Source organism: Spea bombifrons, chromosome 1 (genome assembly GCF_027358695.1).
Source record: "Spea bombifrons isolate aSpeBom1 chromosome 1, aSpeBom1.2.pri, whole genome shotgun sequence".
NCBI classification, from domain to species: domain Eukaryota; kingdom Metazoa; phylum Chordata; class Amphibia; order Anura; family Pelobatidae; genus Spea; species Spea bombifrons.
The window spans coordinates 28,754,555-28,777,719 of NC_071087.1; the positions used below are offsets into that span (position 1 = coordinate 28,754,555).

The window sequence follows — 23,165 nt, forward strand, 5'->3', positions numbered from 1 at the left end:
GCTCAAATGACTACCTGGTAGGTGCTTGAAGAGTCATTGAAGATTAAATAACCAGTGGCAAGGATAAATCCTCACATCTTCAACTCCAACAAAATAGCTGCTCTAAGTGCTCGGCAATGAACAGCTGTTCATCACAATAGAGCAAAGAATTTTCTGTAATAGTTCAACCTCCTGCCACTGACAAGGGGGAGGGGTAAGAAGGGAGTGAAGGAGGAGCAGTGGGTTCTCTTACAATCAGAGGATGAGAGGAGGGGAGGTATTATTGTGTGTGTGTGTGTGTGCTTCCTATGCCTCTCACACTCACTGCGTTAAACTTGCCATGCTTGCAAGCAGTTGCTCATGAGGACTGGACTCTCAAGCTCTCTCTACTTACCACTGACATCTTATGCTACAACACACAGCACTACAAGAGGATCTAGGATTGTACTCATCATCCACGTGCATGACTGTAGCTACATTGTAACACTGTATTTTCTGCTGGCTTCTTGCACAATCTTCCTTCATGTTGTCATTATAGAGATGTCTCAAAGTAACCTACAGTAATCAACTCGGATGTCCACCTTCCTGGGACTATTTGGTTTCCTCAACTGGCTCCCTTTGGATCACTTGATTGAAAGAGGTTGATTATCCGGGACTTGTTGGACTGAGTAAGGATTAACTATAGGAGCCCACCCTGTACTTGTACCCTGCACCTTTTAAGAGACCCCCCTATCCTGGACTGGAAAATGCACTTGCTGGAAGTAGCCCTACTTTTTCTTTACTCAGTATTAATCCAGGGGGACACGGCTTACGAGTCAGGACAAGGGTACTACGACGATCCGGAATTTTTCGACACGAAGGTAAGGGCATTCCCAATGTCACCGTGGGGTGTGAGCCACCCTGCTGAGTGACAGTATCCACAGCTTGGAGGTTACAAAGTAGCAAAGTCTAGATCCATCCTGACAAAACCTTGATGTGGTTCAACCTGTTGGTGACAATGCAGAAAAAAATGTTTCACATATATATCTGGATCTGACTCTTAAAGTAGTGGTACTTTTGCTTAAAATTAGACTTGTGTGGTTTTAATTTTCTGGGACGTTTGCCTTAGGAGGACTTCAATAAATAATTTTAATTTCTTAAAAAAAAAAAAAAAATGGAAAACAGAAGACATGCTTGGCAGTAAATCTTTTTTATATAGAGATGAGAAAGAAGGTTCTTGAAAAAAAAGCCTGAAAGCATTTGAAGTTAGTTTTATATTAATGATTTATAGCTTTAGTGTGTCTAGTTAATTTTTTTGTGTGTGGTCAGATGGCATGCCAGGATTTGACTTGGTAGTCCTTTGTGGCTAGCAGTGCCTAGTGCAATTAACTAGTGCCACCTTCTCACTCTCAATCTCTTGCACAGATGGACTGTCTACAGCCAACTTCCCTTCCACATCAACATGGAACAAATTGTGCAATTTTATTTGGGTTATTTTTAACATCCATGGAGATATGTAACATCTGCAAAAATATAGTGGTATTTTCTTTTTCACACCTTGTATGGTTTGTGTCCAATAGTGTACATTAAAATACAGTAAGCTTAGAAAATATGTATTTTTTCATAGGTAATAAGTTCCAGTCTATAGTTCAAGGAACATATGGCTCCAAACAGGTTAAAAAAATATATATATTTTTTTTTACTACCACCTAAGAATTCCCTGCTCCATGCACAAGCACGTGTTTCCACTCATTTTGGGCTTTTCAGAGATAATTTGTCTCCATAATTAGAAAAGCTTTTAGTTTTGGGACAGCCATTCCCAAAGCCCCTTTCCACTCCTACTTGTGTAGGTACATCTTGTGTGGTATAATGACACTGTTGGTGCTCTGCTTTCACAACTGTAGCAAAGCTGCTAGCTGAGAAAGAAGCAGTGTTATTATTACTTAATTACTGTTAGGTAAACAGAGCCATGGTGAGATAATGGTATTTATCTAATTTGCCAGTAGCTGAAGTAGGATTACAGTTTGTATACACAGAGTGCTACAGAAATCCTCACTTTTTCATGGAATTCCTTGGGTCCTTTTTATTTTTTTTTTCCTGGACCTACATAGATTTTTTTTATAAGTTTAAATATAAAGCCTAGGGCTATTAATTATATCTTCAGATAAAGTCTCCCATATTCATTATAGTCATTATTAATAAGCAACGATTATAGTATTGCAAATGTTACCATATAAATTAAGGTGTTCTTTACTCTTATAATAAAGATATGGATCCTAGTGAGTTGCTTGGGATAGAGACTATCTGGAAATAAAGCTGCAATTAGTACAACTCCCATCATCCCAGCCAGTGGGCATTAGCAGAGGTTTGCCCATTCTAGGCACTGTGTATATTGTAGGCAGGTCAGTATCAGTGGACACGCCAAATTGTGAATCATTTAGGGTTTTTTTGTTCCTTTTTGTTTTGTTTTTTTGCCATCCCTGGAATAGTGTAATCTGTTCTGGATAAGTTTACATCATGTTGTCTTCACGTGCAGTCTTTGCAGTTTTGAAAGATGATGAATTGGGATTTTGAGTGCCTATTAAGTGCCAGATGGGTGTTTAATAAGCATTGCTCACTCTCCTGGCATTCAGAAAAAGAAAAAAAAACATGCTAACCCATTTCAGACCATCACCATCTGCAAATCCTGTTATCCAAAAGAACACAGCATACAACCATTAGTGTCCACACAACAAATGGTCAACATTGCTGCAGAAAAGGCCAATGCTATTTCCTTGTTGGCTGCACATGGACATGCCACCCTTATTGTGGACATACCAGTGATGCCCCAGGTTTATACAAAGTTTTTATTAGTTTAGCTAATATATAATATATGGTTCTGAAGGAAATGTCTTCCCCCACATAGGTTATTGCATGCTATATGAAAGAGAATAAGTCACATGTAATATATGTATTGGTACTGTGTGTACTCCAGAAAGTGATTTCTTTGCATTGAGCTGGAGAGAACTAAAAATATTTAGTGAAAATAGCTGAAATCCCAAAGGAAATGCAGCAGGTGGAGGTACGTGGAATTTTAGCCTCCAAGGCAGCTATCGTCTGAGTGAAAAGTTTGTATATTTTGAATGTGAATCAGATGGAACCCATAGCATACAATTGTTTGTTTTCTTCTTGTACTAGTAAACAGATTAGCACTTCCAAGTAGTGGAAACATTGCATTAGTAATTAGCCAAGAAAACATAGCATTCTGTGAGCTTGCATATCCCTTCTTCAGACCTGTCACATTGTAATAGCAACACTTGGAGCATCAGGCTAACAGAATATATCATGCTTCTCGTTATGACCCTCAATGGGTTAAATTGTTTGGAAGCAAAAATCATAGTCTTTTGAGCTATGGAAATTTGAATAAACTGGGATTACAGTACTCATGATACAGTATAACCGAGGTAGTGGATTAGTCCAAGTCTTCTGACCCTTGCTCACATTTTTAGTAATGCTTACAATACTCTTCCAAAAAAAGCAATTTGACATTTTGCAACTTTTTATTTTTTGGCAGGTCTTAGCACCTCTAATCTCAAATACACTAGGCTTGTATGTCATTTGGTATTTTTAATGTTTCACAGTAAGTATTTTAAATTAGGATACATTCAAGAGGGAGAAATTGCTTCAAGCTCTTGTTAGTGTTATAAGATAAGCTTTGCACTTTTGCGTTTGTGATAACAAGGGGTAGAAAACGTAAGGAACTCCAGCTGTTGTGAACTTCTAGTCATGGTGAAGAAGCCTTTGAATACAATGCCAGAGGCCGCTATTGTCACAGCCTAGAAATAAATGCATATGCATCCAATTATGAAACCTACCACTATTGCATAGCTACACTTAAAACTGTTCGCATGGATTGGCTGTGTTTCTGCGTGTGACACTCAATGAACACAAGACCTGGAGTAAGAGATAGTAAGAGAAATAAAGTTACAGCTATTGAAGAATTAAACTCTGTTGCTATGTAAATAATTAGGCATATGAACAACAAAAATGTGAAAATCGAGTAAAATTAACATACAGTAATGTACTTTTTCTAATAGCGGTAGTAATAGAATTAAGAATAGGTACAGGTGTACCGCATATTTTCAGAGCTGCTGGAGCGCCACCTTGTGGTGGCAAATGCTACTTTTATCTGTACATAGTAGGTGCTTATCGTCTCAGCTCGGTAGCATATCGGTGGCACATTGCTATAGCTACAGCTGGCATTGCCATATGCAAACTATTTGAGTGCCGGAGGGGAATTTTAATCAGTTGCTTTTAAACAGTGCGTGTTTTACTACTCTTTTGAACCCAATAACCAGTAGGCGCAAACAAATTACTACATGTTTAGTAATTTGTGATAGGATGTGCTCAGAGTACATTTTCACTGACCCTAACTGAAGGGAGGGGAACCTTTGTTTAATTTATTCCATCCAAAACCATAATCATGTAATCAGTGTTACATGTACTCCTTAGGAAAGTGATAGCGAAGCAAGATAAACAACTCAGAAGATAGTTTGTCAGCTTTCCAAGTATTTACAAAGGGCCTGCAATATATAAAAGTTTGCCCCAAAACCACAAGTTTTTGATTTTTGCCTTTTGATACTTATGTTACTAAGACCTAACCTAAGAAATCTGTGCCTGCTGCAAGTTTAGCTTGCTTTGAAGTGCTTTATCACCTTTAAGCATCTTTCTAAAAAAGAAAAAATCATATTTTCTGGTAATGGTTTATCATCTGAAAGAAAATAAGTCATACTACAGGATCTCTGCAGTGAAATGCTGTAAAGGTAAAACATTAGGATACCACGCACGGCAATGAGAATGGAGCAAGTAGCTAGCATTACAATGTTGCAATGCATATGCTCCATGGCCCTCAAACTGTTAATTATTTAATACAGCATGACAAAAGGTAAACTTTTCTCTCTTCACTAGATGGAAATAGGGCTTGTGTTCAGTACATCGCTAGAACGAGGCCCTCGTATTAATTATTTTAACAGAAGTTCTCAAAACAGTGTGGCCAACCATTCAACAGATCACTCCATTTATCATGCTCTGCAACCAGTGATCCTGGCATGCAAATGATCTTAGTGACGCATGAAAGACAGGTTTGGAAAAGCATCATTGCCCCGTGTATGGTTAACCCATTGACATTATACAACACTGTAGAATTCTGAAACAAAAAAATGTCAGGAAATGAGGATTACGGTTACCTTCATGGAGAAATGAGGATTACGGTTACCTTCATGGAGAAATGAGGATTACGGTTACCTTCATGGAGAAATGAGGATTACGGTTACCTTCATGTACAAAGGAGCTTAAAACACGGTTTGATACATCAACTTAACACATGGGTTGGTTGTGCTGCACAAACAGTTAAATAAAAGGAAGGCTCTTGGCATAGCAGAAGTCCTCACACATCTGGACAAGTGCTCTCGCTGACTGGAGGCCTGTGCAGAAGATAGACAGATCTTTTAGATCACGGAAGATGAAAATGTTATCTTCCACTATCTTGGGTGCACTAGTTGGCCACACTACATTTTTCTTTCCAATTTTTAATCTATGCTTATATTCTAAAGCCCAGACTATATGAATCTTTTTTTTGGTGTCTGGACACAGAGGTCTGGAAGATCATAAGACAAAGGGGGGGAAGCTCTAGATTCTACAAGAGGCCTAACTAAATAAAGAACTATAATCAGCTCCTACATAATATCTTGGGAATTTAGAGGTCAGGGAGCTTTGTTAGTACACGGTCAGTAATCACACTATTGGAGTTAATATTTATATTTAAACCAAAACACCACAGAAAAGTTAAAACAATATGAGGCATACGTCACCCCCTAGTAATGCTAGCCCTGTATATACTTAAAAAGCAGGAGGTTTTTCTTTTTGTTACAACTGGATAGATATTTGTATAATACACCTTTATTTGTAACCCTCCTGCTTTCCGCCACCACCAGCTGCCTTCCAACTCTTATTTTGCCCATAATTCTTAGCTACCCCCTGTGTAATGGGAGTTTTTGTCCAAAAACATTCGAAGGTCCCCAGTTTTATTAAATGTATTATTACAGTGGGACATGAGGCGTCTGAAAATATATATTTGTAACCAAATTTAACATTTCTCTAGATGCATCTATTAAAGCAGCCTGTCCATCTTTAGTAACTATAAAGAGAATATAAATGTCATTTTAAAGACTAGTGTGGGCAGTACAGCAAAGACGACACTATGACAGGCCACCATACTCTCCTTTAAATCAGCAGTGCCACCTACTGGCCACTTTAGCTGCTGGCGGCATGACATGCTTCCAAATGTTTGGAATCTGCTATGATGTCAGGGCATGTCTGTAAAAATGGCCTTCACTGTATCATTGGTGTCTCTTGGTTGTAGTCAGAGTACTGTAGTAGTACATCTAATATATGCATTTCCGATATTTAGCAACTAATTGGTGTTGGAAATTATGAAGTCTCTAACAGAGATATTTTTCATGTGATCGCAGAAGCAAAAGGACATTTACAGGTAAATCCCATATTAACGTACACAATGGGGTCCTGAGCAGTGTTCCCTCTAAGTTGTGCGCTTGTGCGCGCGCACATAGCTTTTTAAGAGAGCGCAGACGTCCAAACATTGTGCGCACAACAGTTTTTCCCCAAAAAAGAAAAAAATAATAATTTTTTTGAAACTTTATGCGGCGCGGATATTGTGCGCACAAAATTTTTGCTCTGTGAAAATGTTTGCACAAGAGAAATTTTCTGCGCACGCCAACTAAGAAAAATTAGATGGAACATTGGTCCAGAGCATGAATGTAAGATGAAAGTGAAGCATTACCTTTTTTCTCACTTATCAATGTATGTACAGCACTGCAATCATCAGGTCATTTACAACACAAACCACAAAATGCCCAAAAGACACAAAGGATGCTCAAAAGAAAAACTGACATGCTGGCCTTGTGCTGTTATGTGTCTGGTCTTTCGAAGCGTAAACAGGGGAATGCTTGTGCTGCAACTATGTCCTTACTCGCTAGTGTTCTTAAAGCGAATGTCCTTAAAGCGGGGTATGCCTGCATATTCTCTTTATATTTACTGAAGATTACTGCTTTAATACACATATCTTGAGAAACGTGACATTCAGTTTCTCAGTTTCTTCTTTACTTTTCATGTCTTTGTGATACTGATTCTTATTCTGAAAATAGCAATACAAAGGTGGGTGTTTAATAATCTGTACGCGTTTACTAGTCCTCTAAAATGTATTCGAACATGTTGCAGTATTACAATTTTGCTCTTTCGTTAGCAAATCATGTCCATATCCTTAAGTTCTCCAGACAACTCTTTTCCAGTATCATGTCAGTGTTGAAAAAGTATATAGATTCTTCCCCAAACAAAGTGAAATAAAACAGAGGCATGAAACAATACATTTCCCATTTCCTTCTGTTTCTCTTGTTTTCCACTCCTTATGTGCTGATAATGTGCCACAACATTGTTTAATCTCTCTGTAAAAATATACACAACCAGTAGAATAAAGTCCTTAATTAAAAACAGGCAGAGCTTATGTTGCTTACAAAAAAAAGGATTCCACATTCCAGAGCATCAACACATCAAACGTGAAATTTCTTCTAGCTGTCAAAATGATTTTATATAAAGGTACTATACACGTGTATGTAAAATGTATTGTATGTATTTGTGTACATATATATATATATATATAATTAACCAAAATAAATAAAAAATTCTACTACATTTGTTCAGTTCATATATTTTCACCCCAGTTTTTTTCTTGTAAGCTGTTGATAGTACACGCAGTACTATGCAAGTGTTTTAGGCAGGTGCAGAAAGTAATACTTTAAAATAAAAACAGACATGTTAATATTTTTTTATTATTTAACAAAATGTAAAGTGAGTGAACAGAAGAAACATCTAAATAAAACTGATATTTGGTGTGACCACCCTTAAAAACAGCATCCGTTTTTTTTAAGTATCTCGTCAGGTAGGTTGTTACAAATATCTTGGAGAAGTAACTACAGGCAGCCTCTGTTGCTTCTTTCTCTTTGGGGGCCATACCATCACTTCTAGTTCTTGTTTACACAGAAGATAGTTCTTAATGACTTTGGCTGTATGTTCGGGGCTGTTGTCATGCTGCAGAATAAATTCGGAGCCAGTCTGATGCCTCCCTGATTGTATTGCATGATGGATTAGTATCTGCCTGTACTTAGCGTTGAGGAGACCGTTAATTCTGACCAAATCCTCAACTCCATTTGCAGAAATGCAGCTGCAAGGAACCCCTGCCATGCTTTACTCTTGCCTGCAAACACTCATTCATGGACAGTAGATGGGTGTACCACAATCCAGCAACGTTCTGCCAATGCTGAGCTGATGGCACTGCTGGACATCTTTCATTTGTGAAGGGAAGTAAGCATGACGCTGCTGCACTAGGTTTCTTTGGCCAGCGGCAGTCTACAGTCCTCAACATTGCCCATTGCTTTGTACTTCTTCAAAAAGGCTTGGACAGAACATCTGGAAACCCCTGTCTGCCTTAATTTTTTGCCTGGGAGAGATCCTGATGTAGTATATCTTGTGTCTTATTGCTCTGCTCAGTCTTGACATGGTGTATGACTTTTGAGTTTGGCTGTCCCTCACCCAGTTTAGTTTCTCCAGCTGCTTAAGATTTATTTAATAGTTGTGTTTTAACCTACATATTAAATTGATGATCATTAGCACCTGTTTTGATCATACACCTAACTATATGCCTACAAAATCACTGATTATTCATGCGTATCTAGAAGAATTGATGCGGTTTGAAAGGCAGAGGGTGATCACACCAAATATTGTTTTGATTTAGATTTTTTATCTGTTCACTTTGCACCTTGTCAAATGATAAAAGTAAACTATGAACATTTTTAACGCATTCCTACTCTGCAGCTTCTCCTAAGGTTGTGTTTTATTTCATTTAGTTATCTTGAAAAAGAATGCATATCCAAGTACCTGCATTCTTTGTTAATGCAGCTACATGGGACACGGGAATGCTTCTTTAAGAACAAAAATAGAAATACTTTGCAGGCAAACAAATATGTTATCTTTGTTATCACCCTGAAGCCAATAACCTGACAGAATGGATCATTTCCCCAGCAAGCATGGATTTAAACTGCAGCTCTGCAACTGCATCTGTCCTCCTCCTTCTCCATGGCTGCTTGAAATCAATGGAAGCACATGTGCACAGGGTTCTGAACAAACCACTTTTCATTTTTACGAGTTGGGATACGGGAGCTTTAATGATGACATCATTTTACCGACGTCAAATATGATCTTGCTGCCAAGCGGGCATTCATGTGGACATCTGTTTTTGTGGTTTTTCTGCCATCACATTCAAATCTAATCTATCCTTATGTTACCCATGAGTAAAACTTTCATTACTAAAAGCAAAACGCATCTTAAATACCCTGGCCCTGGTCAGCTCATAATGGTGTTCTCCAGTAATGGGCTCTGGACAAACGCACATAATCCATTTTAGATTTACCAGTCGTGATTGAAGGAATTACTGTTCTGTGACTGCTGATGCTATGTGTGCTGTAGATGGACCAATACGTTTCCCACTATGATAATATAATATAATAGTGACTGTTCTTAGTTCTGTGCATGCTATATAAACTAGGAAATTCACCTTGTTTAACCTATTCAATCAGCATAGAGTCCCATACGGCACTGCAACGTGCGTCGGCCTGCTGAATATGCTAGGCCACAGACTACGAGAGCATAGAAACGTAATGCGTGGCCGTGCATATGCTGCTGTTGGCGGCATTTGCATCATCAGGTGGCCACTGGTTTTAAAGTGCCCGGGCTGCCCTGCCACCGCCAGGCCGAATCTGCATTTAACTGTAAATAAAAACAAGCTGCTAGCAGAATGTCCTACTGTGTTCAGTTATATTTATTTAACCTATTTGTTCAAATGTGTATACCTAAAATGAAAGTTAAATAAAATGACTTTTAATGCAGAAAACGCTAAAGTACGTTGCCATGTTTTACTGTTGTTACGATATGTTTTCATTTGTGAGTGATATGTGTTTGTTTTGGCTTGGTACATATTTGGCTGTAGGGAATTGCAACTGATATATTAATAGTGTGTGGATTATGAAGAATTGTCTATCTGGAAATTGCCAGCTGTCTCATCATATTTCAAGTTAAATTTATCAATTTTACCATAGTTATTAATTCCACATGAAATAGTAAGAGAAGACCGTATAGAACAATTCAAAGTCTGTTAACATTTTCAGAGCTAAAACATAAGTGTCCATTGTCTTACTTTCCACCTATTCCAGAACAGTAATGTCCATTGCATGTACATATTAACCTCTAACAAATCAATAAAATAACCACAGACACAGAATTGTAAATTGGATAAAATTGTCCGTAGCTTTATTTAAAGGGTATAAGAGGCATTAACAACACAAACCATTTAACGTAATAACCAAATAACTTCTTATATATAATACATCAAATACAATCCGCCCCTTTCTCAGCCAGATTGTGTAACACCAAGCCTCTGTCCACCTCAACGCAGAGGCGACCTTTACCCCTTATAAAACTACGACAATATAACATATTACATGCCTTACATTTAAAACAAAAGGGAGGGGGGGTGGGACGCTTGCTCAGCAACAGCTCCTTGCAGATTTTTCCTGAGGTGAATTTAATCTCCCTGTGCGCAGCTATTTATTTATTTTACTGTTGCCACACGCTGTAAGCACAGCTGACTGCACCAATCAGCTGTGCTTATTTTTCCCGCCGCACAGAATGCCCACTCAAACCTCGTGCTGCAGCACAGCTGATTAACCAATCAGCTGCGCTAAATAAACTGCCTGCCCAGTAACCTAGAATTAGATTTAGCTAGCCTAGCCCACCAAAACTTTATGCCTTAACTATCCTGACCTTTTAGTGACCCCTGTTATATAACTAATGTCCAGCAATGGACAATTTGCGCGCCGCTTAGGCAGCTTGCGCTTTCAATCCTGGGGGTTGTGGGATATTTTGGTCAAGAACCCTGAATAGCTTTATTTGCACACATTTCTTAATTTTTAAACAGTGGGTCTGTCTTTTTGGTAAAGCTAGGCAAGCTCTACATGGCATGTCAGGAGGGAAGAACTATGGCTAGCGGTGGCTTTTGTGCATGTGCATTGTGGCAAAGCAGGAGTTGTGTTCTGCAAGACTAGAAGAGAGGGTAAAACATAGGGGGGGTTCTGTAGAATCCCTCCACGCATTTGTAGGCGGAACAAGATAAAGATTACAAAATCAGCCCTGTCCAATACAATCATTGTTAGGCTTGTTAGTCTAGATAGTCTTAGCTAAAGGCCATGCTATTACTTATACTTACTGTAAAACTATGGAGTTCACCTGTGTACCCAAGGAACCGGAGTATCTATTGATGCATCTGATGGTTACAGTATAATGGCACAAATATGCATTCTTTGACAATAGTACAACCCTCTGTAAACTGGTCACACAGGAGACACGAAGAATTGCATTTTAAAGCATTTAGTGAGTTGTTTTTAAAAAAAGATAGAAGCTGCAACTGCCCTACTGGTCCAACAATTCTCACCACTAATTGGAAGGAAAGCTCCTGTATTGAAATCAGTGGGAGTGTCTTCTGCACAAAGGCTTGAGGAGTCTCATTAGAAACTGTGATGTTCCCTAAGTCATCGCAGGATCTGACTGGTGGTTGGTATATGACGTGCCAGGAGATGTGTTCGGCTTAAAATAACTCAGGGGCAGGCAAAAGGGCAAAGACATATATATATATATATATATATATATATATATATATATAATGTCTTTGAGAAATCTTGCAAGCATGCATGAGAACTCAGAAAACACAGGTTCGGAGTGAGATGAGTGAGGAGATGTAAGTAGGGGAACCACTAAGAGGAGCTTTGAAAGTAAGAAGAGACTGACAGTGTGGAGAGGTCTTATTAAAATGATGAGTAAAGAACATATCTGGCAGCAGCTACATGGTGGATTGTAGAGGGGCAAGACGGGTATGAGGGAGACCTGCTAAGAAAGAGTTAAATAGTCAAGGCGGGAGGGAGAGAAACTAGGAGTCAGGAGGATTGCAGTGCGTATGATGGCTGGAACATCACTTTAAATCCTTGCATTTTGTAATTAGTTATAAATAACAATCAAAAATGTAAAACTGTTATATGGCTTAAACTATATTTACAGGATGTAAAGCATGTAGTAGACTATATGCTCTTTAGCTTTTATTTTAAAAAAATGCTGTTAAGCAGTTCTGTGCAAACATGTCCTTACTTGTTGTTTTCTTTTTTTTAACTTTTTTAAGAAACTTGAATATACCGGGATTGCCCAATTCTTAGGAATCTTGCTGAAGCAGAGCAATGAAATCTGCATGAGAAATCATGTTGCAATTCCATGGCCTTGTTGATGATGTATATGAGAAATTAATCAGTTTGTTCGTGTTCATAGAATTCAGTGGTTTAAGGTTATATTGAAGAAGTGGATCAAATAAAAATAAATGATATTTACATGTAGGAGAAGGAGGGTTATGGAACCAGCTAGACCTGAAACAACGAATCGATAAAATCGATAATAATCGATAACGGGAATCGTTGTCGACGATTTCCGTTATCGATTAATCGAGTGATGGATTCGTCGTTGGAGCGCTCGGCTCCTTTCACTTACCTCCGCCAGCGTTCCCCCGTTTCTGCTGCAGAGCTCTGTAGTGTCCGTCTGCTTGAAGTTACGTAATGACGGATGTGACGCGCGTGAACGATGAAGATTTGAATAAAGTTTTGCGGTTGAACGTTGTAAGTGGAACGATTCGGTAGCGGAGGCACGTATGGGAGAGAGAGAGAGAGAGAGAGAGAGAGAGAGAGAGAGAGAGAGAGAGAGAGAGAGAGAGAGAGAGAGAGAGAGAGAGAGAGAGAGAGAGAGAGTGGGTGCAGGGCATTTCATTAAATTATTAAATATTGTTTTTTTTGTTATCCGATTAATCGATTAATCGAAAAAATAATCGGCCAACTAATCGATTATTAAAATAATCGTTAGTTGCAGCCCTAGAACCAGCTATTGCTGTATGTCTAAGTGACATTTTTATAAATGGAGGAACATTGGAGGAGTATTTGGCTTTCAAACCATAGGGGTTTATTAACTAAAGTGCATGGGATTTATTCACAAAAAAAAAAGTTTGCAGAAGAGTTGCAGTTTCTGAACATTAAAAAAGTAAAATATATTTTTATGTTATCTGGGTAAGTTTTGAAGAACAAAATCTACTAAAAAAGTTTGTTTATATCCTATATGCAGATTCTCATAGGAATCTCAATGCAAGTTAGATGAAAAATACAATAATGTATTCATTTGACTCTGTAACTCATGGTGTAAATGTGTTTCTGGAACCTTAGAGCAATGGATGCTGGAGAGTAACAGTATCGAGGAAATATACCCAAGGCATATCTTGGACAAAATTATCTAAGTTAAGAAAAATGTAGCATGCATCTAATGGAACGTCAGTTGAAAACTGATAACCTACCAGTTTAGAAGGTGCAAATCCTTCCAGTTAAGCCACAATAAATTAAGCCAGCTAATGTGATCACCACATCATCGGCTCCGTAAACTGATACCGAAACTGTAATCAAAATCAAGAAACTTGATGTCTCAGGGAGTATAACGTTTTACCATATTAATTAGTAGATATAGGATTAAAATAGAAAACATCTTTGTTGAGCAGTTTACTTAAGGCACACTCCAGTGCTTCATGCAGCCTCAGCAATGAAACAATGCATATTAAAGTTATTTTATTATACAAAAGAAAAAAAAAAGCTCTTGAAGAAGCCAGTGATGGGGATAGCTGAAGGCAAGTATAGCATGCATCCACACTGCCAAGCTGCAGATCTTGTGGGGTGGGGAAAGAGAGCAAATGTGGTGGTGGGTCTTCTGATTTAATGTTTCCATGCATTTTCAAGAGGGTAAAACTTTTATCAAAAGGGGACAGCCAGGCTTGGACAAACCACTTTATTGATAATGAGATAATCATGCATAGATGTGTTTATAATTATAACTACCTAAAAAAACCAGAGGGTCTTTAACTTAGCTGGACCACAGATGGACATTCTGATACAAAGAAGAAGGCCATATGTTTAGGAGTAATACACATACAATGCATTCCATTCCATCTAAATAAATATTTAAGATAGTTGTAAAACAATAGGTCTCTTTATTTGGTACAACTTAGGCTGTTGTACCTTTAGTTTAGCAGTCTCTGTATAGATGCATGGACTTGTATGGTAAAATGACTTTCACATTTTGCCATACCCTAAATAGACATGTATAGTGATCTTTACAGTTAAAAAAAAATCATATTTATTACAAACTCAGTTGCTTTGTCTAAAACGGAAGCAGCCACCTTACCTCTCTGATCAATGAACCTGCCAGATTATTCTGTTGTGTGTTCTGTTGTTAAGTTGCTATTTGTTGCTTTATTGGTTCAGACAGTTTTAATAAATGTGTTTATGTTGAAAGCTAGGAATGTCACAGTTCACCTTTAGGCTTCTTTGGAAGAGATACTTGGTTTTCTACATCTCCTCGTCAGTAACCAAATGTAGCAATGAGAACTTTGTAAAAGTGGTAAAAGTGGGCCAGGAAGAAGCCTATGAGTGAAGCTGCCGGTTTCAATTAGACATCTAGTCCCCATATTAGATCACTATAAAGACCTCTGCCAAAAGTTTCAATCAGATCTCTTATGACAATCCCAAGGGGGTCGGCATTGTGCAGCGTTGGTGTTGATGACACTGATGGGATTTTGCCAGGCAGATAGATGTCTCTGGAAATCAGCATGCTGTTAAAGAAAGACAATTTATTGAATATAGCGTGACCGTAATTAAGTTACTCCAATTTAACTAAATACGTTCAGTGTTAAGTATCCAAAGCATCTTCAATGTTTTGCTTTCTGTTGACTATATTGTAAAAAATGACTTCCTGGCAATAATATTTAGTTAGATTAGTCAAATCCAAGCAACTTTCCAAGAAAGCAATACAATTATTATTTGTATGGTTTAATTCAACCTAACATCATTCACATGAACGCAAAAGTGGACAGAAAAAAAAGCATTAAGTCACTAAGACATACATTTATCAAAATCCCCATCTTTAAAACCAATGTTTTACTTGGTAAAAATGCAGTTCAGCGTTTATCACATGACGGAAATCCTATTTTGAGCTTGGCTGTTAGTTATTTAATATAATTTCCCTCAAAGGGGATCACTCTCTTTGATAAATCTGCAAACCTCAAAATACAATTCCCTGGTTTAGGATATTATAAACAGCGGAAATAATTGATGTATATAGAAAGCAAAATGTATCTGAATTACAAATCACAGAAATATTTACATGAAACGCACATTGAGAATCTTGTACTTTTGTTATGTGTGCTGAGGTTTTTGTGATTCCTGCTTATTATGTTGCATTTATTTAGTTTTTTCTATTTATGAGGGTAAAGCCATCCTTGAATTGCCATTTTCTTTTTGAAAAATAGATGCGATTGAACTTTTGCTACTGGGAATTGAGCTATAGGAATGTTGGTGGGGTAACTACATGTGGTACAGACCTAGGGATACATTGGTGCATCAAACATTTCATGTTATGTAATAAGAAATGTAAAGATATACAGTACTGCGCAAAAGTCTTATGCGTTTGTGAAAAAAAGGCTGTAAAGTAAGAATGCTTTAAAAAATTAGACATGTTAATACCGTATTTGCTCGATTATAAGACGAGGTTTTTTCCAGAGCAAATGCTCTGAAAAATACCCCTCGTCTTATAATCGGGGTCGTCTTCTCAGACCCCCCAAAAAATGTCTTCTGGGGCCATGCTGCTTACCGGTCGCGAGCAGCGTCTCTTCTGTTAGAAGCAGGAGGACAGGAAGCTTGCAGCGTCCTCACAGAGCTCTATCTCCCCCTCCCTCCTCTGGGGGCGGGGCCAGAGAAGTTGCTCTACAGCCGGTCCCCTGCAGAAGTCTTCGAGTGAGAGATCTGCAGTTCAGGTAAGGGGGTGGGGGAGGGTTTTTGGGTAAGTATGTGTGATTAATGTGTGTTTAATGTGTGAAGTATGTGTGATTAATGGAATGAATGAGTATTTAAATGTGTTTGTGTGTGATAGCATGGATGTGTAAGGGGGGTGGGGGTTGTAGCATGGCATAGGGAGGCTGTAATCCCACTACTATCATCCCCAGGTTCCAGCATGTACTGGCTGCCTTGGCTTGATAGGAGTGTGATTGCTGTTAGCAGTTTGATATATATATATATATATATATATATATATATATATATATATCAAACTGCTAACAGCAATCACACTCCTATCAAGCCAAGGCAGCCAGTACATGCTGGGTTAAAAGGCATATCATGGGGCTGAGTGGCATATAGGGGGTTAAAATGCATTTCTGGACCTCCAGAAATGCATTTTAAAGCCCCTATATGCCACTCAGCCCCATGATATGCCTATATACCTCCAAAAATGCATTTTAACCCCCTATATGCCACTCAGCCCCATGATATGCCTTTTAACCCCCTATATGCCAGAGTGGCATATAGGGGTATAAGGCATATCATGGGGCAGAGTGGCAAATAGGGGGGTATAAAGCATTTCTGGGGGCAGAGTGGCATAACTGGGGGGGGCAGGTTGGCAAATAAAAGGAAATTTAAAAAATATATTTTTCTCAATCATAGCTTTTATTAAACATGAAAAAATAATTTACATGAATTAATATTTACTGGTAAAACTTTTTTCCTATAGGGTCGTCTTATATTCAGGCTTTTTGTTTTTTTCCTAAATTAATATTTTGATTTTGGGGGGTCGTCTTATAATCGGGGTCGTCTTATAATCGAGCAAATACGGTAGTTTATTTTTTTATTTATTTGACAAAATGCAAAGTGAGTGAACAGAAGAAAAATCTAAATTAAATCAATATTTGGTCTGACCTCCTTTTACCTTCAAAACATCATAAATTCTAGGTATACACTTGCACACAGTTTTGTAAGGAACTCACCAGGTAGGTTGTTCCAAACATCATATAGAACACATATTTTCTGTAAAAAATAGACTATTAACATGTCTAAAGTAGAATTTCACCACATCTAAACCTTGATTATAACCTTTTGTTATAATGTTTATAATCTTTTCCCTCCTTTGAAATAAACTTTACTGCTATACTTTCATAAATTCCCTTTATGTATTTAAATATTTCTGTCGCATCTCCCCAAACTCTTCTCTCATCCAAGCTATAGTCTTTCCTCATATCTTTTATCCTACAAACCATTCACGATTTTAGACGCCCTCCTCTAATCTCTCTCCAATATGTCTATCGTTCTGTGCACAATTTTCTCGGTGAGGTCTGACCAGAGATCTATAAAGTGGCAGAACCACCTCTCTATCTGTGTAATTGGCAGAAATAATGGGCACACTAGATGGGACTGATTGTGCCCAATATGCCTTCAAGTTCTATGTTTCTGCGTTAATTGGTGTTCAATTGAAATGATGTTGTAGTCAAGATGTTCTCCACATATATTTAATAAAAAGTGTATTTAATAAAGTAACACACACATATATACCGGTACATTGTGCTTGAAATTACTTGAAAATGTACTCTTTTACCAAAGAGCCACAGTTGTTTTTTTAATAACAAAAGGTATTGGATAACATGATTTTTGGGGTGTCTTTCCACAAATCTAGAGGTTAGGGCTAGGCTTCTTTCTTCATTTGAATATGCCCTATCCATTCCAAGGTCTAATGCATGCTGAAGAACATATGTGGATCTGTAGCTGGATTGCATCGAAGAACATTGAGATCCATCAACTGAAATTATTTCCATGTTGTCCAAAAGTGGGATTGTGTTAGCCTGCCATGACCCTTCTGGAAATAAGTCCTGCTGGTGGTATGGCGAAGCAAGCTATCTCTGTGCCAAAAATTATATTACATGCACATCGTCATACACCTTCCATGCTTGACAAGTGCTTCCATAATTGTGGGTGCAAGGCAAACGGCTTTAAGCCACTGAGGAAGTATTCTCTTCCATATTATGGAACTGCAATGTAAAATTTCCTTTCTATATTATTACAGAATTGCAATGAAAAACAAAGCGTATTTGCAGAAGAACAACCACTAGTAAAAATAGTAACCCTTCATGAATAAAACAAGAATTAGGTTCTAAAATTGAGTTCTTATAAAGTGTACCCATGGGGACTTATTTTGCCTTGTATCCACATTGTAAGGATTGCCCTTTGGCTATGTGCCAGTCTGTTGTTTTAAATGGCTCTTTGTTCTTTATATGGACCACAAGAATTTTTTTGGTGAACCACAAAATTGTTGGCTCTCATTTAAGTTTCTACAAAAAGCATCAACACAATCCCTTATAGTTTTTATTTTTTAATAAATGAGACCACAATAATAATATGGTTGACATTCATGATGCTGATGTGTGACATTTCAATTCTATTATTTTGGATATTGTTCTAAATTAATACAATAAGTAATTTAAGGTCACAAGAAGAAGCATATGTATTGAAGAAAATATGTACTGGCATACTTTAGAAAGTTAAAATTAAAATACATACAGGTACTTTAAGTATAGCTATAACTGTCACAACTGGGGGTACTGGGTCAGGCAGGCGTCTCTGTGGAGGGACAGGTGATTGTTCAGATGTTTGCATGGGGTTGGTAGATTCAGTGTCTCCTTTGCAGCCTTTGTTCTCTTTTTGAGGGCCATCTACAGGCAAGGCAGGGATTACACAGGATATCGAGACAGGGTCTGGCAGACAGTAGGAGGCTGTGACAGGGTCTCACCAAGGTCATGCACAGGAGGAACAATAGGACAATACAGAGGTGTAACCAGAAAGAATAATACAATTCCAGACCAAGGGTCAAAATACAGATAATCTCAATCAACAAGCGAGGTAACAAAAGGGCAAGGAAGGATCGTAGTTTGAGTTCAAGGCCAGGAGTCAAAACCAGAGGATGCACAACGTAAACAGAAGGGAACAGCCAGGACCGGGATATAATGCTCCATCAAAGGAAACTGCGACCATCCTCAGTTTATCAAAGTCCTTGATTAGTAGATGAGTCACAAGTGTTTCAGAATCCTGACCACAGAGCTTCCTGTTCGCGATATGGGCATGGTAATTACTCTAAGGCTCTGTCATGCCAGATACAGGGGTTAGTATAAGGATCTGCAATGCAGAGTTGATATAACTGGTACATAGGAATAACACGATCATAGTCAAGGCAGACTAAGGTCAAGTATACTGGACTAGTACCCAAGACATCAAGCAGAGGTCTGGTACACAGTTCAAGATCCAAAGGCAGCAGTACAATAAGATAAGGCAGACGCGTGGTCAAGGCAAGCCAAAAAAAAAAAAATGGAATCCAGTGCATGACTCAGAACAAGGCAATATTACAGAACAACACCCAGAGACTATAGATAGCTCTTGCATGGACAAAGGCTACAAGAACAGTGTGTTCCCCTTTAAAGTAGTTCCACTGTGGATTCCTGTCGTGTGCCAGTAGCACGCCAGTTATGGTATGAGCAAGCTTACCCCCAGGGTACCCACCATTAGTACTCCAGCGAGCGGGACCAGAGCAGCGGGAACCCCGGGGTGGTCATGACAGCTCCTGACAACAACATAGAAACAGAATTTGACAGCGAGTAAAAAAGCTCCAGATAGTAAAACGCACTTGAATCATTCTTAAGGAGATAGAAAGGGAGCCATAGACAAAGCTGGAGGACATCATGCAAACCATTTTTTGCCAAATCGAGCATTCATCAAGTATATTCATGTCAGGACTTTTTACATTGTAGTTTAGTATTTTGTTGTAACCAGCAGGTGCAGAACGTGCACATTTAAACTACCTTACACAAAGGCACGGAAGACACTGTTGGAGAGATAGGAAATTCTCCCTGTGCTACCAGGGTAAAGAGATTTCATCTCCTCAATCTTACATTGCATTATGAAGGGAAACACATGCATGTTCTTTCTGCAGAAAGACTCAACAGACCTTGTATAATACCTTGTTCAATCATTGAGGTAATTTTCAAGAACCATCACTCATTTTACTATGCATTTTACACGACCAACCAAGTTCTTGTAGGAGAAGCTCACTGGGATTGGCCCTTGATAACAAACAGTACTAAGAGTCAGATGAAATGTCTCATGCATCTCCAGTTTTAGTAAGTGACCCCATTATCTGCTTGGAAAAACAGTAATATCTTGAGCATGATTTTTAATGCCTTGCTTAGCTGGTTGTGGCAGGTTGACCAAGACAGTGAGACATTATAGGCTGATTAGGCCAATTTCCTTGAATAGCCAGACAGAATGATATTTAGGATTCTTCTTTTTATATATTTCATTTTGGAGGTCTCTCACTTTGGAACGCAATTTGTTGCAAGTTTTATTGTATACTACATTGCCCTAGAGGAACGTGTTCATTATCCAGAAAAGTGACTCTTAATTACAAAGAAGAAAGTTTTTTTTCCTAGTTGTTACTCTCTCTTACTCTCTCTTCCTAAGGTCTAAGTACATGTCATTTAAGGAGTACGTGAGCCGCAGTTCAACATAGGTTGCATATTTACCTGTTAGACCTGATCTACTTTATACCGTATTCAGTGTTATAAGAGATGAACATCCTGCTATACTTTTAGAATTATGTGCCATATTATGAGTTAATGCTTTGAATCAACAAGCATTAATAACATATTGTTGGAAATCACAGCCTCCATAACTGGAATTCACCGACGCGGCTTTCCATATGGATATGAATCTTGTTGTGGCTTAGAATAATGGGAGTTGAGGCAGACAATAGCTAGTTCTACAGTTTTCTCAGCTGTTATGTTACGTGAATTTAATAGGCTCCTTCATTTGTACAAAACCGTATAGTAAAAACCTAGACAGATCTGAAAAGCCTAAAGGACTAAAATCACTTGTATTGCAGAATAGTATCATGCATTTGGTATTAGCGTGGGCTGAAATTTCTTAGCAGTTAATCACAGATTAATGGTTCTGTGTGAACGTGTTTCTTTCTCTAGAAAAGAAATCATGCTCCAAACATTGTATGTTTGGATACGTAATTAGTGATTTTTTATGACCTGGTTTTTGTGGCCTGGAGAAATCATTTTCTTTCTTTCTTTACAGATTCATTTTTTTTTTAACTTTGTTTGTTTTGTTTTTTGCTTTTTGAGCTTTCCAACTGATTGTTGATACAGTTTCAAACCTCCCTTTTTAAAATAGTTTCTGTACCTATTGTATAACCTGCATTATTTAACGGAAAAACACCAAGTGTCTTAATGTTTTACTAATGCCAGGCAAATATCACGTTACAGAGGGATAAGTGTTCAATGTGAAACACTTCAAGTTACTTTGTTGGCGATAAGAACTTCCTTCCTTTTTTTGTCATTAACAGAGGTTACATTTGCTTAATGTGCAAAAATAGAAGCCTATAAGTGTGTACTTAGCAACGTGTTTTTAAAGCAGCGGCTCCAGGGGCAACTAATGTGGAAACATTTTATAAAGACGACCTTTATTTAAAAGGTCAAAATTCATAAGGGCAAACTTTAAAAGAGCCATATGTTGGTCGTAAGATTTTCCTGTTACACAGTAGTCAGAAAATTAGGAAAATTAAAAGTTTCCATTCCCAACAAATTAATATTTTTTCTTTGACGACATACTCATTACATTTCGATGTTTTACCAATAGTTTCTGGATAATAATTGGACAAACCAACGGTCTAGTAGTAGCAGGCTTATATCTATTTAGGTAAATAATGTATTAAAGTTTATTAAAAAAGCAATTACGTTTGATGGTTAATTATCTTTATCATACCTACCCTTACCGCTGCCTTATTTATACAGAGTTTAACATATCCAGGTTTGTATTTTTGGATCTGTAGCCTGGTCTGGTTTCCCCATCATAGAAGCATGTGTGCGTGTGTTCATTGGTGTGTAGTGTAAGATAACTATAAAAGGGAAAGCTAAAAAAGAAACTTTTTTTTTTAAAATATCACCTTCAGAATGAGTTTTCAGAAGTATTGTGTTGTTTTTCTTTTTTAAGATCAATTTTATTTCCGTACGGTATGTTTTTATTTGTATGTTATCTACTAGACACATTCCTGGACTTGTTATCATGCTGCCTTGTGGAAAACAATAGACTGGATGAGTCTTAATCACCCAGACACTGACTAATAGCCCAGTGTGGTGCCTGAACCTGGGAAAGTTACTCAAATTATCATATCTCTGTTTACAATGGTAGCCTCAGACCGAAGATAATATAAGCTTATTGAAACAAAATTAAATAAACCAAAATTTTCTTCAGCACTCTTACATTACTGTATACATCTCTGTATTTAATGTTCAAAGAAAAATACTTGATTTTCCATGGGACTTCCCCTTTAACGTCTGCTTTATCTGAAACTATTAAATGTGTTTTAAAATGTGACTATTCATGTAAATTATATTGGTTTTAAAAGCCATACTAACAACCATTAACTGACACATTTTACATGGATTATTTCCTCTTTAAATCCAATTACATCATAATGGTATTTTTTTTGTTACTTGTTGAAGTTGTTCACACTAGGTCTGCAATGCTCAATAGTTTAATTGGCTTGGAGAAGGGTAGTGAGATTAAAAGTAGGAGAGGAGCATCGTTTGGGGAATAATGAGATATGGATTGGGGACGAAGTGGCTAAAGAATTATGTCACGAGGATTTTCCAGTTCGATGCATTTTTTAAATATTTTACTTGTAATTAGGCTTTTGCGTTTGTATCTCTCTCTTTTCCACACAAGCAATCAGGAAAGTAAACAATTTCTCTTTATCAGGATCCACTCCCAGTCCCTTGATAGAAGTTATTAAAATGCTGGACTAAGCCGAGAAAAATCATCAGTCAAATTAAATTGGCTTTCTCTGTCCAGCATTAGTTAAGTAGTCTAAAGGCCAACAAGGCCCAAAGTAAGAAATTGAGTTTGTTATTCATGTAATCAGTGTCTGCTTCGTGATACCAACACTGACCTAAGAGAAAATATCACCCTTAAAATGGATTAATAAACATGAATACATTATGATATTCAAGAATTAATGGCAATTACGGAAAAACGGTATTATTACAGACACATAAATAATGTATGCGTGAATACAGGAATACTTGTTTCAGTTGCCGT

At 37.7% G+C, this 23,165-nt stretch overlaps 1 protein-coding gene across 2 annotated transcripts in view; it reads left to right on the forward strand.

Moving 5' to 3' along the window:
- Positions 1-283: 283 nt before the first annotated feature.
- VEGFC (vascular endothelial growth factor C) overlaps positions 284-23,165 on the forward strand; it is a 63,504-nt gene continuing 40,622 nt past the window's right edge. Inside the window, exon 1 of one of the 2 annotated variants that reach the window (XM_053459590.1) lies at positions 284-839. In XM_053459590.1, coding sequence (XP_053315565.1) covers positions 726-839 — 114 coding nt within the window. In that variant the 5' untranslated portion in view covers positions 284-725. The remainder of the gene's footprint in view (positions 840-23,165) is intronic. The other variant, XM_053459597.1, reaches the window with a different exon arrangement.